This window comes from Microcaecilia unicolor, chromosome 1 (assembly GCF_901765095.1).
Source record: "Microcaecilia unicolor chromosome 1, aMicUni1.1, whole genome shotgun sequence".
NCBI lineage: Eukaryota > Metazoa > Chordata > Amphibia > Gymnophiona > Siphonopidae > Microcaecilia > Microcaecilia unicolor.
Window position 1 is genome coordinate 573,497,012 of NC_044031.1, and position 17,596 is coordinate 573,514,607.

The following is a 17,596-nucleotide window of genomic DNA, read 5'->3' on the forward strand; positions in this document are numbered from 1 at the left end:
TCTATCCTCCTACACGTCTTCTGGTCTTCTTCTGTTTTCCTTCTTCAGTCCAACTTTTGGCATCCATGGGTCAGATGATACCTGCAGACCAATCATAGATGGTGTAATAATGTCCAGCCAGGTTCATGGTCATGAAGAGAGGCCTTTGTTATAGCAAAGAAACTTATCGATGGCATGCAAACCTCCTTGTCAGATCTCATACTCCTGGAGCCATCTGCGTCTCTCTCCTCCATTCTTCCCAGGAGATAACTGGGCTAGTTTGCAACCAATAATATGTCCTTGGATGAAGTCATCTTGGTACCTACGTTCCTGTACCCGCGCCGCCGAATGCCTCTGGCGGAAATCTCGGGCCCTTGCTGATTTCTTACACTTTAAGCTCATGCTGACCTGCTTCCAATCTGCTCTTTTACGCGCCAAACAGGATTATTATATCCAACTGACCAACTCTCTTGGCTCTAACCCTCGACTTCTCTTCACCACATTGAACTCTCTCCTCAAGGTGCCCCCTCCCCCAACTCCCCCTTCATTATCTCTTCAGACCCTTGCTGAATTCTTTCACGACAAGGTTCAAAAGATAAACCTTGAATTCTCTACCTCGCCACCTCTCCCTCCACTAGTCCATTCCCCTCTCTCTCCTTCCCCTCATTCCTTTTCCTCCTTTCCTGAAGTTACTATAGAGGAAACTACACTTCTCCTTTCTTCCTCAAAATGTACTACCTGTTCCTCTGATCCCATTCCCACCCACCTTCTTAATGCCATCTCACCTGCTCTTATTCCTTTTATCTGTCACATTCTCAACCTCTCACTTTCCACTGCAACTGTCCTTACTGTCTTTAAACATGCTGTGGTCACAACTCTCCTTAAGAAGCCTTCACTCGACCCTACTTGTCCCTCTAATTACCGACCCATCTCCCTCCTCCCTTTTCTCTCCAAATTACTTGAGCGTGCAGTTCACCATTTTCTCTCCTCACATGCTATTCTTGACCCACTACAATCTGGTTTTCGCCCTCTCCACTCAACCGAAACTGCGCTTACTAAAGTCTCCAATGACCTATTACTGGCTAAATCCAGAGGTCAATATTCCATCCTCATTCTTCTTGATCTTTCCGATACTTTTGACACTGTCGATCACAGCATACTTCTTGATACCCTGTCCTCACTTGGATTCCAGGGCTCTGTCCTTTCCTGGTTCTCTTCCTACCTCTCCCTCCGCACCTTTAGTGTTCACTCTGGTGGATCCTCTTCTGCTTCTATCCCTCTGCCTGTCGGCATACCTCAGGGTTCTGTTCTTGGTCCCCTCCTCTTTTCTATCTACACTTCTTCCCTTGGTTCATTAATCTCATCCCATGGCTTTTCCTACCATCTCTATGCTGATGACTCCCAAATCTACCTTTCTACTCCTGATATCTCACCTTGCATCCAAACCAAAGTTTCAGCGTGCTTGTCTGACATTGCTGTCTGGATGTCTCAACGCCACCTGAAATTAAACATGACCAAAACCGAGCTTCTCATTTTTCCCCCCAAACCCACCTCCCCACTCCCCCCGTTTTCTATTTCTGTTGATGGCTCTCTCATTCTCCCTGTCTCCTCAGCTCGAAACCTTGGGGTCATCTTTGACTCTTCACTCTCCTTCTCTGCTCATATCCAGCAGACCGCCAAGACCTGTCGTTTCTTTCTTTACAACATCCGTAAAATCCGCCCCTTTCTTTCCGCGCACTCTACCAAAACCCTCATCCATACTCTTGTCACCTCTCGTTTAGACTACTGCAATCTGCTTCTTGCTGGCCTCCCACTTAGTCACCTCTCCCCTCTCCAATCGGTTCAAAACTCTGCTGCCCGTCTCGTCTTCCGCCAGGGTCGCTTTACTCATACTACCCCTCTCCTCAAGTCGCTTCACTGGCTCCCTATCCGTTTTCGCATCCTGTTCAAACTTCTTCTACTAACCTATAAATGTACTCACTCTGCTGCTCCCCAGTATCTCTCCACACTCGTCCTTCCCTTCACCCCTTCCCGTGCACTCCGCTCCATGGATAAATCCTTCTTATCTGTTCCCTTCTCCACTACTGCCAACTCCAGACTTCGCGCCTTCTGTCTCGCTGCACCCTACGCCTGGAATAAACTTCCTGAGCCCATACATCTTGCCCATCCTTGGCCACCTTTAAATCTAGACTGAAAGCCCACCTCTTTAACATTGCTTTTGACTTGTAACCACTTGTAACCACTCGCCTCCACCTACCCTCCTCTCCTCCTTCCTGTACACATTAATTGATTTGATTTGCTTACTTTATTTTTTGTCTATTAGATTGTAAGCTCTTTGAGCAGGGACTGTCTTTCTTCTATGTTTGTGCAGCGCTGCGTACGCCTTGTAGCACTACAGAAATGCTAAATAGTAGTAGTAGTAGGTATGCCAGCAGTAATTTTCCTTTTGTAGAAAAGCTGGTTTCTGATGGTTACACATGCATGCAGGCCACAGGCAGAAGTGTCCATATTGTTATAACAGAATGGTACGGCTTGTATAGGCCAAGACCAACAAAGGTGGGATCGCAAGTAAATACTCCTACAAAGCAGAGAGGGGGAAGGTCCACAAGGAAAATATAGCAACATTGCCTGATTGCAAGAAGGAGTCAGCCAGAGGCCAGTACTGCTACTGAGAGAGGCTGTCAGGCACAAGCAGGAGAGACATCTAAAGCACCAGCAAAAAAACAATAACTGGAGTAGGGAATGGGTAAAATGATAAAAGGAATGGGATGACTTCCCTGTGAAGAATGGCTAAAAAAGGCTAGGAGCCTAGGGCTCTTCATCTTGGAGAAAGTAGAGGTCTGTAAATTACTGAGCGGAGTGGAACGGGTAGAAATAAATCTCTTGTTTACTCTTTCCAAAATACAAGGTTTTGGGGGCACACAATGAAGCTACTAAGTAGCGAATTTAAAACAAATCGGAGAAAATATTCACTCAATGTGTAATTAAATTCTAGAATTCATTGCCAGAGAATGTGGTAAAAGCAGCTAGTTTAGCAGGGTTTAAAAAGGTTTGGACTAGTTTCTAAAAGAAGAAACTCTTATACCTAGGATAAGCAGCACAAAATCTGTTGTACTCTTTTAGAATCTTGCCAGGTATTTTTGATCTGGATTGGCCACGCTAGAAACAGGATACTGAATTTAATGGACCTTTGGACTACCCCGTACATCAATTCTTATGTTCTTATGGATCTGCTGGATCCTCCAGATCTGCCCTGTACAGGTCAATTCCACTTTAAATAGGATGCGCAGCAGATCCAGATTTTATCTGTCTGCTTCTGCTGCTGTTGCTTCAGATATGCTCCTATGACAGCCACAAGGAACCTGCAGGCAAAACTTGACACAACTTCATGTTCAGAATATAAAATGGCAAAGCTTATATGCACTGGAAAAAAATAATCACAATCCATTCAGTATGAATAGATCAATAATTTCATGAAACATCAGGAACTAGGTAAAAGCCAGTTTTTACTTATGTGCTATCCTGTCCACGCTCACCTTCCCCAAACAGGTATATATTTGGAACTAAGTCATGAACTGGGCTGTCCTGACTGATCTTCACCTTGCCCTGCTCTGCAACAGCCACTGGTGTCAAGTTGAAGTTTCACTGTCTTAACATTAAAGTTGTATCTAGAGGATTTGGAGGTGTCCTCTGGATTCTCCATATCTAACTTTAATTTTAAGAAGCACCCTGTTCAGAGACAGCCCTGAGGCAGGGAAAGAAAGGAGGGAGGGAAGGAGTCCCATGGGCTGAGTTTGGGTCAAGTTTTTTTTTTTCTTAAAGTTGGACGGGGGGGATCTGAATGTTTCCTCCGTATCTAGCTTTATTGTTAAGAAGCAAGTTGCATGGGGCTGTTCAGAGGCAGCCCAAAGTAGGGAAGGGAAGGGAAGGAGAGAGGGAAGAAGTCTCAGAGTTGAGGGGGCTTTGGTGTTTTCTTAAAATTAAAGTCTGGATATGACTTTTACTGTTAATAATCAACCAGTTTGGATGTAACCAGGCAAGCCGATATTCAGTGCTGGCTGGTTATGTTTGAACCAGCCAAAGACATTCCAGCTATTAACACGGCCAGATCTGGCTGCCAAACTTAGCTGGTGATACGCTGAAAATCGGCGGGTAGATGGTTATATTGATCACCGGCAATATTCAGCAGGAGACAGCAGGCTATTTCCCGCTGAATATCAGTGGATAGCTGGCTAAGTACCATTTAACTGGCCTGGTGCCATTCCTGGCCTGTTAAATGGTTCTGAAAATCGGGTGTTAATGTATGTTTGTCTACTGGATTGAGAAGCAGTGCTTTAAAGAATCTTTTGATTGTGTTAACACTTTTCTTTTACAGTGCCAGCCCCTTTTCTCCACCTATGGGGAAACCATTTGTGGCAGTGTCTAGCCACACCATGGAGGGACGATGCCTCTGTGGGAGGGTTTGAAACCCGTAGTCCTGGTTAGGCACTGATAGTGCAAGGGGTGCCTGGGCGGCTAGCCCTGATCATGCAGATGCTTGGATTATAATTTTATGGAAGAGGAATATTGCTACATTTTCAGAGTAACATGTTTTCCCACTTTATCGGAGCAACCGATAGACTTATAATTTCTCCACTACTATGCTTAGGAGCACAAGATTTTTGTGATGAATGAAGTAATAAAATGGGGTAATTTTTCAGACAAAACAGGGCCATCCCTCTTAATAAGGAAACTGCAAACTGTGCATCAGACACAACAATATGAATGCCTCAAAACCAAATGCATCAGCGATTTAGAAACCTGCTAGTGTCACAAGGCATTAATAAAGCTTTCAAAAGCACAGGAAGTCTAAAAAGGAAAAGATATTAGAAAGCTGAAAAGAGATATATTTGGTTAAGATTTATTTACTGTCATGTTGAAGAAATTCACCCAAAGTGCTGTACAGCAAATGTAACTGGACAGAAGCAATTTACAGCTATAGTGACAGCAGCAGCCATGTCCAGTCTTATTGCCTTGCCCCTCTAACAATAAAAATGGAAAATCTATAGTTGGCTTGAGTGGAACTATAAAACAGACCCTCGCAGGTCATAGAAAGAAAGGTATTGAAAAGGGGCAATTTGGGGTAAATGATGTAGAAACATCCCACATTTAAAGAGCAGCTCTTTTGGTGCTAAAGGGTAACTAAGGTAAGACCAGTGTAGAGAAAAGGGGCAGAGGTCCTTATGCTGGAAGTGTTAAAGGCGAGAATGGAGCCACCTGAGCTGTGCAGAAATTGGTCCTAGACACTATGGGGAAGAGGAGTGGCCTAACGGTTAGTGCAGCAGGCCTTGATCCTGGCAACCTGGCTTTGATTCCCACTGCAGCTCACTGTGACCTTGGGCAAGTCACTTAACTCTCCATTGTCAGAGGTACCAAAACTTAGACTGTGAGCCCTCTAAGGACAGAGAAAGTACCTGCATTTAATGTGTACAGCACTATAGAAATAATTAGTAGTATTCTGCTACTAATAATTTCTACAGAACTATTAGACATATGATGCCAGGCAACAATGGCAAGGTGGCAAGTAAAGATTTAAAGCTATTTATATTCTGCCAGCTTCAGTCAACAGGCAGACCAAAGTGAAGAACAATAGAACAAAGAAAATGATGGCCGTTAAAGACCATATGGCTATCTAATCTGCCCATGCATACCATTTACTATCCCTTCTTCTCCCTTAGAGGCTGTTCCATGCTTCCATCACCTTTAGATTTCCTTAGATTACTCATTCCAGAGCTTCCTTCCCACATACTTGAGGTAGTGAGGGTCTCTCACCCTGCCAGCAGAAGTGCTCCTCCCACCTGTGACCACTGCCACCTCTGTGCCGGGCCTACCCCCCCCCCCCCCCCCCCCAAACACGCTCAGTTTCTGTGAAACACAAATTGGAAGGGGGGAACAGGACCACAAGCCCCTCCCCCCGAACAGCTACGCCCTTGTTTCATGCACAGTACTTTACCCTTACGTTGTACCGCTCCCTCAGGTTTTTGCAGCCCATATGCATAACCCCGCATTTTCTTACCCACCAAATTTTAGACCATTATTCAAGCTTTGTTAGATGCCTCCTCGTGTTATCGACATTATCAGTGGTGTCTACCCTTTTGCAGATTTGGTATCATCTGCAAAAAAGAGCATTCTTCAATATCACTTACAGATATGTTACAAGGAACAGGACTAAGAACAACTCTTGCAGTACACCACTAGAAACGTCCCTTTCCTCACAGTGAACTCCGTGTACCTTTGCCACCTTCCACTCAACTAGTTTCTAACTCAGTCAGTCACTGTAGGGCCCATACTAAGAGTACTCAGTGTATTTATAAGTTGTCTATGCAGAATTGTGTCAAAGGGTTTGCTAAAATTTAAGTACACCACATCGCGCACTCTCCCTCAATCCAACTCTTTGGTAACCCAAAGAAATTAATCAGATTTGTCTAACAAGACCTGCCTCCAGTGAAACCATGTAGCTTCGTGTCCTGCAAGCCACTGGATTCCAGAAACATCACTATCCTGTTTTAGAAGCATTTCCATTCATTTACTCATCACAGAAATTCGACCACGTTACCCCACTCCTGAAAGCTGCCCATTGGCTCTCTTTGCCCCACCGTATTATCTACGGTCTATAAAACACATCTGTCCGGTGATCCACTATCAGACTTATTTTTGAAAGAGAAGGATGCCCATCTTTCGACACAAATCGGGGTCCTTCTCCCAGGGTCGCCCAAATCAGCATAATTGAAAGCCAAATTTGGGCATCCTCAACTGCTTTCCGTCGTGGGGACAACCAAAGTTCCTGGATGCCTGTCGGAGACATAGCAAAGGTGGGACTTGAGCCTGCCTAACACATGGGCGTCCTCGACCCATAATGGAAGAAAAAGGGCGTCCCTGACGAGCACTTGGGCAACTTTACTTGGTCCTTTTTTTGTTACGACCAAGCGGTGAAAAGGTGCCCGAACTGACCAGATGACCAGCAGAGGGAATCGGGGATGACCTCCCCTTACCCCCCCTCCCACCCTCAAAAAAAACCTTTAAAAATATTTTTTCCAGCCTCTATGTCAGCCTCAAATGTCATACCCAGCTCCATGACAGCAGTATGCAGGTCCCTGAAACAGTTTTAGTGGGTGCAGTGCACTTCAGGCAGGTGGACCCAGGCCCATCCCCCCCTACCTATTACACCTGTGATGGTAAATGTGAGCACTTCAAAACCCACTGTACCCACGTCTAGGTGCCCCCCTTCACCCATAAGGGCTATTAAGGGCTATGTTAGTGGTGTACAGTTGTGGGGAGTGTGGTTTTTTTTTCGGGGGGGGGGTTGGAGGGCTCAACACACAAGGTAAGGGAGCTATGCACCTGGGAGCAATTTGTGAAATCCACTGCAGTGCCCCATAGGGTGCCCGGTTGGTGTCCTGGCATGTCAGGGGGACCAGTGCACTACAAATGCTGGCTCCTCCCATGACCAAAGGGCTTGTATTTGATCGTTTCTGAGATGGGCGTCCTTAGTTTCCATTATCGCCGAAAATCAGAAACGACCAAGTGTAAGGACGACCATCTCTAGGGACGACCTAAATGTTAAGATTTGGGCTTCCCCGACCGTATTATCGAAACAAAAGATGGATGCCCATCTTGTTTCGATAATACGAGTTTCCCCGCCCCTTCGCTGGGACATTTTGCGAGGACGTCCTCAGGAAAACTTGGGCGCCCTTTTCGATTATGCCCCGCCACATCTCTCTTGTATGTTAACCCCAAATTCAAGAATATTGCAATCATCGTCCAAAACCTATTGTTAGTACCATCATTTTGAGAAATAATTCATCAATACACTAGGAAGGTAATCTTTTCAGTTCAGGGCCTTGAACATTGGACTAAACTACCTCAGCCTCTTCGGCATCAGACATCTCTCCAAAACTTTAAAACCGAACTCAAAATATTCCTTTTCTCTGATGCATATTCCTAGTCTCTCCATTGCAAACCATGGAAGTTGGGCTTGTTGGACCCGACAGACTAGATAACCCCCTCCCTTTTCTATCCCCATTTCTTCTATCCTATTAAAATTGTAGTTCTACCCCGCCCTTCCTCCTTCATATTTTATTATCTTTATTTCCTATAATTTTTAGCAAACACTAGATATGCTTTTTGATGGGCGGGATAGTAAATCCTGAATACTACTACTTATCATTTCTATAGCGCTACTAGACGTATGCAGCGCTGTACACTTGAACATGAAGAGACAGTCATAAACTTGAAACTTGAAACAGAAGTCAGACTAACTGGCCTGTAGTCCTCATCTTCCTCTCTTCTGCTTTTGTGGAGAGGGACCACATCTGCCCTTCTCCATCCTTCTAGGACTATGCCCACCTCTAAAAAAGAACTGAATTATAGCCATAATACATCAAACAAATACATCAAAGCACTACAATTATTGCCGTAAAGGAATCAGTTACTATTTTAGGTATTTGTTTGGATTCCCAGTTAACTTTTAAGGCCTAGATTGCGGCCACAGTTAAATTTTGTTGTATTTGTGTTTCACAAGGGTAGGCCAATTAGGGATCTCCTAGATGAGGTGAATTTGAGAGTCATGCATTTACAACTAACTAGTTAGATTACTGCATTATCCTATGTAACAACGAGCCAATCACTTCATTAAAGGGACTTCAACAGCCCCAAAATATAACAGCAAAAATTCTGAGGGCTCGTAGGATGAATCATGTTATACCTTTACTTGCATGACTCAAATGGCTTCCATTACTTATTCTTTATTTATTTATTATTTATTATTTATTTATTTTTTGTCTATTAGATTGTAAGCTCTTTGAGCAGGGACTGTCTTTCTTCTATGTTTGTGCAGCGCTGCGTATGCCTTGTAGCGCTATAGAAATGCTAAATAGTAGTAGTAGTAGTAGTAGTAAGTTCAACTTGCTTATTATGATTCACTGTACCTTTTACTCAAGTCTCCCTTTATATTTGTAGGGAGCACCTTATCTTTGGACAATGAAGAATCTCATTTCAGACCATTTACTTTTCTCCCAGTCTTATTCCCTTCTTCATTCTGGTCCCTGAGTTTATTTTTATTATTCTTTCCAACCTACAGAAATTAGAAAGAAGGGCTGAGAAATGTTTCTGTCTGGGGGTAAAATAATTCTATGAAAATTTAACAGAATGCGATGACAACAAAAAGACATCAAAAATAGGCCAAACTGGACTGGGGGTTTCAGAGAAATGACCCCTCCCCCCCAAAATAGTCCAATGCATTTCTGGGAGAGAGGGTTCCATCTTCTGTAGCATAACTTCTTACATACAGTAAAACGTAGCACTTAGAGAAGTCTTTCTTTCATACTTCTTATCCCAACACCCCCTAACCTACCCCTATCTCCCACAACTGCTCCACCCTACCAAAATGCCCTACTCTCAAGAACTACCCTGCTTCCCCACCCCCAAAAACTACTCCCCACAACTTCCCCATCCCCGAAAGCTTCTCCCCACAACTGTGCCACCAACCTGCAAACTGCTCTCTCACACACAAATGCTCCCCCTCTCTGCAACTGCACTATTGCACTGCAACTGCTCAATCCCTAATACTCCTTTCAGGACCCTCATTAGCCCCAGTATTGTCCTGGATTCAGGACCATACCAACTTAGTGAGGAGGTGCATACTATCCTGCTATAGCTTCTCCTGCTGAGATGGCTGCAATCAGCGCCAGATTAAAACACAGGTACACTAGGGCCTGAACAGTTTAAAAGGGTTCTATTAGATATGCTAAGGATTAAGGAGACTGGGATTGCTAACAGACTGGATTTTTTCTGGATTCTACAGATTCGTAAATAAACTTTCTGGAAGCCAGGATGGCTCAAGTGTCTGGATATTTTTCACACTCTAGCCCTCTATAACTCTCCAATCAAATCCCTTCTGGTACAGAAACTATGGTAGGATCCAGCCAATGGGAAGGCTGCTCCAGTTATAGAAAAGAGGAGGTGAGCTAGGGATAAGATCCTGCGTAGTGTAAGTGCTGTGAGAGTGGGGGGGGGGGGGGGGGGTAGAGGAGCCAGTGAAATCAGTGAGTGCCTTGGAGCAGGAGAGGTGCTGAGAAGGGGGAGAAACGAAAGAGGAGTATGGGAAATTCTGGAGGAGTGGCCTAGTGGTTAGAGCTCTGGTCTTGATATCCAGAGGTAGCTGATTCAAATCCTACTGGTGATCTTGGGCAAGTTGATTAACCCTCAGGTACAAACTTAGATTGTGAGCCCTCCAGGGACAAGGAAATACACAGTGTACTTGAATGTAACTCCAGTGGCGTTCCTAGGGGGGCTGACACCCGGGGCGGATCGCCGATGTGCCCTGCCCCCCGGGTGCAGCGCCCCCCGGAACAGCGCGACACCCCCCCCTGGCGAAAGAACCCCCGATCCCCCGGTGAAAGACCCCCCATGTGCACGCCACTTGGGGGGGGTGCCGCGCGCCTGCCGGCCCTTCGTTTTCATGCTCCCTCTGCCCCGGAACAGGAAGTAACCTGTTCCGGGGCAAAGTGAGCATGAAAACGAAGAGCAAACAGGCGCGGGGCACCCCCTCAGCGGCGTGCACCCGGGGCGGACCGCCCCCACCTTGGTACGCCACTCACCTTGAGCTACTATTGAATAAAGTGTAAGCAAAATCTAAAATAAATAAAAAGTGAAGGGTCTGGCTAAGAAAGAGCTGGCAGAAAAAAAAAATCTTAAATAAAAGTAAAATGTGAAGGGTCTGCTGTAGCATGCCGAGAAAGAGCTGGCAGAAAATGCAAGAGATTTATGGCAGCCAGTGCAGTGGCTGAATATGAACACAATGACTACAACTTGTAATTAATCAAGCAGCAGCATTTTGAACTAATTAAAGTCCTGTGGCAAAACATAATGTAGTTTATATATTAAGTGGAGCTTATAAAAGGTGGCCCTAACTATTGAATTCACTTGAGCTTTTTTAACTGTAACTGAGAGACCAACTGGATCCCCAGATTCTGAACAGCTGATAAAATAGGCAATACCTGAGAACCAACAGCAGAGGAGCATCAGTACTGATCCACAATACCTCCATCTTTCTCAAATTAAGGACCAATTTATTGGCACAAAGCCAATCTTGCATCAAGGCTACTGCACTTTGCCAACAAAGAAGCTCAATGAACATCACAGTCAAAAGGAATTAACAACTAAATGTCATTAGCATAGACTCTAAAGTATACTTGTTTATTAATGTGGCCAGTTCCCTCAGTTAATGTGGATTAAGTTAATGACATTATTGATAGATTGTTACCTTTTTGGAGGATTATTTCTATTGCTAATTGTTTTGCTCTTTCATAATATCATTTGTTTTGCTTTACTTTTGTGCTTACGATTGCAATTACAAATTTCTAATTAATTAAAAAAACGGAAGAATACAAATACCTTTGATGTGCATAGCAGTTCTTTAACAACTCCACAAAAGGTGATAGAGACTGAATAGCTCAGCAAAGCCAGCAAAGCCAACTGTAAAGGAACCCAAGTGAAGCCTTCATCGTGCACTTTTACCTTCTGATACCGCTAACTTAAATAAGACTAAACCATGCCAAGACATCCCACTTAGTTCTAGCTCTTCCAGATGATCCTTATCACCACTGTTATCTTTGATTCAAATCTAGCATTTGAGTCCCAAGTTTCTCAGGTTACTAAACTCGGATTTCTATCCCTGAGGAAACGCCAGTCTATTCGTAGCTACCTAGAATTTCCTTCGCTCCATACACTAATACATGTTTTCATAATGTCCAGACTCGATTAATGCAATTCTATTTATTCCGCTATTGTTAAGTCCTTCTATGTAGGGTCCATAGGTTCGATCAAGCCTCTCGTCTCCTGGCCAAACTTCATTGCCTGCCTAACTTCCATTTTGTCTTCAAGATCCTCTGTCTTTCACATAAGGCCCTCCATCTCAGCTCTCCCCCTTACATCTCCTCCCTGACCATGCATGAACTGAGCATGGTCCGGGAGTGCCAACATTGGTTGCTGGAGGCACCCTGCTGACTTCCTTGCTCCTAAGGCAGTACACGGAGAAAGGGGGTGACTCAGGCAGCAGATTTCTAATCACAGTCTGCATATGCAGTCGACTCCTGAGGAAGGCTGGGAAGCCGAAACATGGCCTGTGTTGAGTCTGTCTGGGACTGTGTATTTGCACTTATATTCGATTGAGAACTGTGTATACAGCTATTAATAAATGAACTGCTTTATTACCCCTCTGGATCATCCTGGTGACTTACTCCTTCCACTTTTGTGTTCTGCTGTTAAATCACTTGTTCAGGACTAAGAATGTAACCATTTTCGATTTTAGTTAGGAGAACCTTCCAGGAGAGCAATGTCCCTGTTGGATTTTCCCCCCTGTTAACAGGCTATATTATGCAATTCTAAAATAAAAGACTGATTTCACTGACCTTTGGTAGATTTGGATTTATTTTATGGAGTTACAATTCAACACCAGTCATATTCAGCAGCAATTAACCAGTTAGTGCCGCTGAAAATGTCCGGTTAGCACCCAAAAGCTATCTTGGGGATGTTTCAGGGGCAGATTCAGTGCTTGGCCAGTTAAGTGCCGATATTCAGCACTTAACAGGCCAAAGTAACTGCATAAGGAGTTTTTAGGGGTTCCAGTGGGTGGGCGGGCTTTTGAGGGGGGGTTTGAAAACACTTTAAAATTTTGAGGTATGGTTGCTGTTCAAGGCTGCATTGATACTATTTCTTCTGTTTGTCTCCTGTGGGAGCTGTTATGCTATGCCTTATGTATTCAAGTTATGTATACATTGTTTTGTATTTTGCACCTCTTACTGTGTGTTATAGGCCGTTGTATTGCCTTTTCAATGCCTAATAAAGACCTTTACAAATTAAAAAAAAAAGTAACTGCATAAATAGGACCACAGAAAAGTCAGTTCTATCTTTATGTGTTCATTATAGGTGGTTAAGTGCTGAACATCACATGTTGTCACCAGCTCTGTAAACCCGGTAACTCAATACCAGATCCCAGACATTTATTTATTTAGATTTTGCTCACACCTTTTTCAGTAGTAGCTCAAGGTGAGTTACATTTGGGTACACTGGATATTTCTCTGTCCCAGGAGGGCTCATAATCTAAGTTTATACCTGAGGCAATGGAAGGTTAAGTGACTTGCCTAAGATCACAGGAAGCAGCAGCAGGATTTGAACTGGCCACCTCTGGATTGCAAGACTGGTGCTCTAACAACTAGGCCACTCCTCCACTCCAACATAGTTGGCATTAAATTTCGGGAGATAACACCAAGGGTGGTCAGCAAAATGCTAAGCCCTGCAAGCTGAATATCAGGCCCCATATTATTATTTAGCCCACGCCTTGAGTTACATTCAAGTTTCAAGTTTTATTAAGGGCTTACTATCCCGCCTATCAGGACATGTGTCTAGGCGGCTTATATACTAAAAGTTACATCAAAATAGGTTGACGTACACATATTGTGGCAACACATGATACAGGAGGGAAAAAGGGTAGAACTACAATATTTATAGGAGAAAAGAGGGAAAAGACAGGAAGGAAGTGCTTTAGGACTAAGCAGTCAGTCAGGTTTATTCTTCACGGTCACTGAGTAGCAGGTTTTTGATATTTTTTTTTATTTATTGTTACATTTGTACCCCGCACTTTCCCACTCATGGCAGGCTCAATGCGGCTTACATGGGGCAATGGAGGGTTAAGTGACTTGCCCAGAGTCACAAGGAGCTGCCTGTGCCTGAAGTTCCTCAGGACCAAAGTCCACCACCCTAACCACTAGGCCACTCACGGGAATTAGGAGAATGCATCCAGGAAAAGTTTTGAGTTCTGCTTTCAATTTTTGAAGGGGGGTTTGATGGTAAAGGAATTGTGGTAATTTGTTCCAGTGTTCAGGACCCTGTACAGAGAAAATTGCTTTCCTAGTGTGTTCATGTATAATTTTGTGGAAAGACAGTATAGCCAACAGGTTTTGAGAAGATGATCAAAGAAGTCTCTGGTTAACATATGGTATTAGTAACCAGGAAATATATTTATTTATTTATTTGTTACATTTGTATCCCACATTTCCCCACCTATTTGTACATAGAGCGATTCACCAGATTGGTGGGTCTTGTACAGTAGGTATTTCCTTGTCCCCAGAGGGCTAACAATTTTAGGGGCACTTTTACAAAGTGGTGGTAAGCACTAATGCTTATCGCACGCTAAAAGGGCACCAGTGCGGGACATGCTCAGGTGTCCCGAGGTAGTTCTGGAATCGGCACACGCCAATCCTGGGCATGTTTGGAGGTGGAGAGTACGCTACTCGGGTAGCGCAGGTAAATCGCCACACACTGTCCAATTAGCATAGGGTTAGCATGGGAGCCCTTACCACCTAGTAAAGCTAATGGTCATGCACTAATTTCCCAATTAGCGAATAACCATTAAGGGGAAAATAGAATTTGCGGCCACTTTACTGCTACACTAAAAGTGGCCTCAGCATGTGGGAAACCCACGTGCTAAAAATAGCGCAGGCCACTTTTTAGTGTTGCTTAATAAAAGGGCCCCTAAGTTTGTACTTGAGGCAACGGAGGGTGAAGTGACTTGCCCAAGGTCATAGGCAGTGGTGTGCTGGAGCAGGCTCTCACAGGCTCTCGAGAGCCGTTTGTTAAGTTTTTAAGAATTTTGGGAGCCGGTTCTCCATGGCTACTTTAACAAATGGATCCCAAAATGTGGGCTTGGGCCCCTCCTGAATTCTCTTTTACTTTGCTGGCGAGAGAGAGCCCCCTGTTAACAATTTACCAGCACACCCCTGGATAGGGAATGCCTGTGGAACTTGAACTGTGGCTTTTCCTGCTGTAATCAGAAGTAGGTCTGTTTCCACTAACTCACTCTCCTATATTGAGAGGTCGATGAGAAACACAATGCACTACAGAGGTCTACAATTTAAACTGTTCTACTATTCTACTACTACTACTACTACTACTTATCATTTCTATAGCGCTACTAGACGTACGCAGCGCTGTACACTTGAACATGAAGAGACAGTCCCTGCTCAACAGAGCTTACAATCTAATTAGGACAGACAAACAGGACAACTGGAAGCCAGTCACCAGGTACTAATTTTGGATATTTTTCATTATTTTTTGTGGTCTTCCTCTTTTGCGGTGTGGCTGCTGTTTGTCTGCTTGAATTAAGAGTTAGCAAATAAGATTAAACATAAAAAGAATGCATAGTAAGGTGATACCTTTTTTATAGGACTAACAATAGATGTCATTGTACTACATTCTTTAAAGTTCAGAAGGAGGTCATCTAATACAATGCAGGTACAACGGCAAGCGTTAGTGGCAAATTTTGGAGACTGAGATGATACTCGATATATTTTAGCTTAAGAGTGAGGTTCGTTACTGTTATATGTACAAAACTAACTTATTTAGAGAAAGTGCCCTGGAAAGCACATCAACAAAGGCTTAAAAATAACATCAGCATATGGGTACACTTTCTGTTCTACTATGACTAGTGTGCAACCTGGCAGGAGCGTCCCGAGCCGCAATCACACCCTGTGTGACATGTCCATAAGTCCTGGGCCCTGCCCACTGCCCTGTGGCCACCACAAGGGAGATTTTTGCACCCCTCCCATTTCCCCTTGCGCCCTGTCTGGCTGCACCATTCTCACAGCCCTCAGGATGGCGATTGGCCATCTCCGCTCTTCTGTGGACTGTGTTATCTGCAGAGATTGTATTTTCTTCTTGTTTCTTTGGCCTACATCCTGGATAACATTATAAAGACTACCCCCACCCGGTTATTCAAAACCATATAACTGGCCAGGAATGGCACCTGGTCAGGTAAATGGTACTTAACCAGCAATCCAGCTATATTCAGTGGGGGATAGCCAGCTATCCTCCTCTGCTGAATATTCTCGCTTAGAAGCTAGGAGATAACCAGTTATATTATACAATATAGCTGGCTATCCCCAAATATTCACTGCATGGCCGGCTATTCTAAGTGGCCATATTGGGCCGCTTAAATAGCTGAAATACCTTTGCCTAGTTTTAAAGCTTAAATGGCTATCTCCAAATATCAGCCTAGCCAGTTAAGTGTAAACTGGCCAAAAGTGACTGAAATTGCTCGGTATTGATTATCCGGGCTGACCATGACAGTTAGCTGGGTTCCCTCCTGCATTCTGAATATCAGCCCCTACGATCTTTCAAATGTCTCACCTTCTCTTTAACAAAAAAAAAAAAAGGGGCACATATCTAAAGAAAAAGTACTACAGCATGATAGGCCATGGGCCTGCAAAACCTTACACCACAGCACTGCAGAATGACAGCATACTATGCAGCTACAGAAAATTCTTGACAAATTAGGTAAACTTGAGTTTATTCACAGGCTGGCACCTTTTCCCCAGTACCAGAAATACACTTTCAGTTCTAGTACACTTTCTTATTTTCAGACTGCTCAACAGTGTTTTAATTATAATTAAACATTGTGTCTCACTTCCTGGGGCTATAAAATCTTCTCCTGGCTGTTCTGTCCAGCATCAGCCCTCTCCCAGCTGGGCAGGAGCTGGGCAAGGTGTGGGCACAGCAGCAGATCCATTCCACTATTCCAACAATCAGGTTCCTGATCTTACTGTAGATTTAAGCGCTCAGGAACAAACATGATAGTTTCAATGCATGTGCACAGGTTAATAATATCATGACCAAATTCTTCTATAACAGATAGAGACAGATGTTTACACTTTTCATGTGAAAATCTGGCTTGCATGAAGTGGTAAGAAAGCCACTCTGCTTAACAGCCTGAATCTCTACCAGTGATACACTTTAGTCTGTTTCTCCAGTATAAAATGATGGACTGGACACATCTTGTTCCTGCCATTCCTAGCAAATCAGCACACTTGTTTAAATACAAAATTTAAGAAACCCTGCCGTTTTTTTCAGCTCAGGTGAGCAGTGACAGATCACGCCTCCTGCTGTTGCTCTCTCAGGGGAAAACCGAAACAGCCACGGAAAGCTTATAATGCCTCCTTACCTTCAACAGCCATCCTCGCAGGGACGTGCACACAATCTGCTCAGCAGTTCCTGCTGCACTTTTTTTCTGGCTTTATTCTCCTCATAGGGTTTCCAGGGTTCAGTCATCAACAGACAGGCTCAACCTGCAGGACGTGGTCAGGGAGCCTGCTCTATACCAGCTGCCAAGCAGCCCGGGAAATGTAGTCTTGCAGCTCCTGCAGCTCGGTTTCGGCATAGAAATAGAATATGATGTCAGCGTGCCTTTCCACCCAGCTCCTGCTCTTCTGCTTTCAGATAGCTAGGCTGCATGGAAAAGAAAACAAACAGCTCAGCTGGATGTAGCCCTTTCCTCATCGATTGGTCAATTACATAAAACAAACATTTCGTGATTGCACAAGAAGTACATATCCCACAATACAATGCCTTCAAGCACACATTGTTCTGGAAAAGGGATATTGGATTGAAAACTTCCTTGTCAAATTAGTGCCGTGAGGTGAAGCTATTTGACAGGGTGTTTACCCCTACGGCACCCAATAATCTGTGCTGTTTTCTTTAAGTGCTTTGCCATAGATTTCTTTTAAAAACCTAGGCCGATACTCAG

General features: G+C 44.1%; 1 protein-coding gene across 1 annotated transcript in view; it reads right to left on the reverse strand.

Moving 5' to 3' along the window:
• Nucleotides 1-17,283, reverse strand: part of SAMD12 (sterile alpha motif domain containing 12) — a 670,300-nt gene extending 653,017 nt beyond the window's left edge. The window contains exon 1 of the mRNA XM_030218342.1: nt 17,015-17,283. Within this exon, the coding sequence (XP_030074202.1) occupies nt 17,015-17,027 (13 nt within the window). The 5' untranslated portion in view covers nt 17,028-17,283. The remainder of the gene's footprint in view (nt 1-17,014) is intronic.
• Nucleotides 17,284-17,596: the final 313 nt, after the last annotated feature.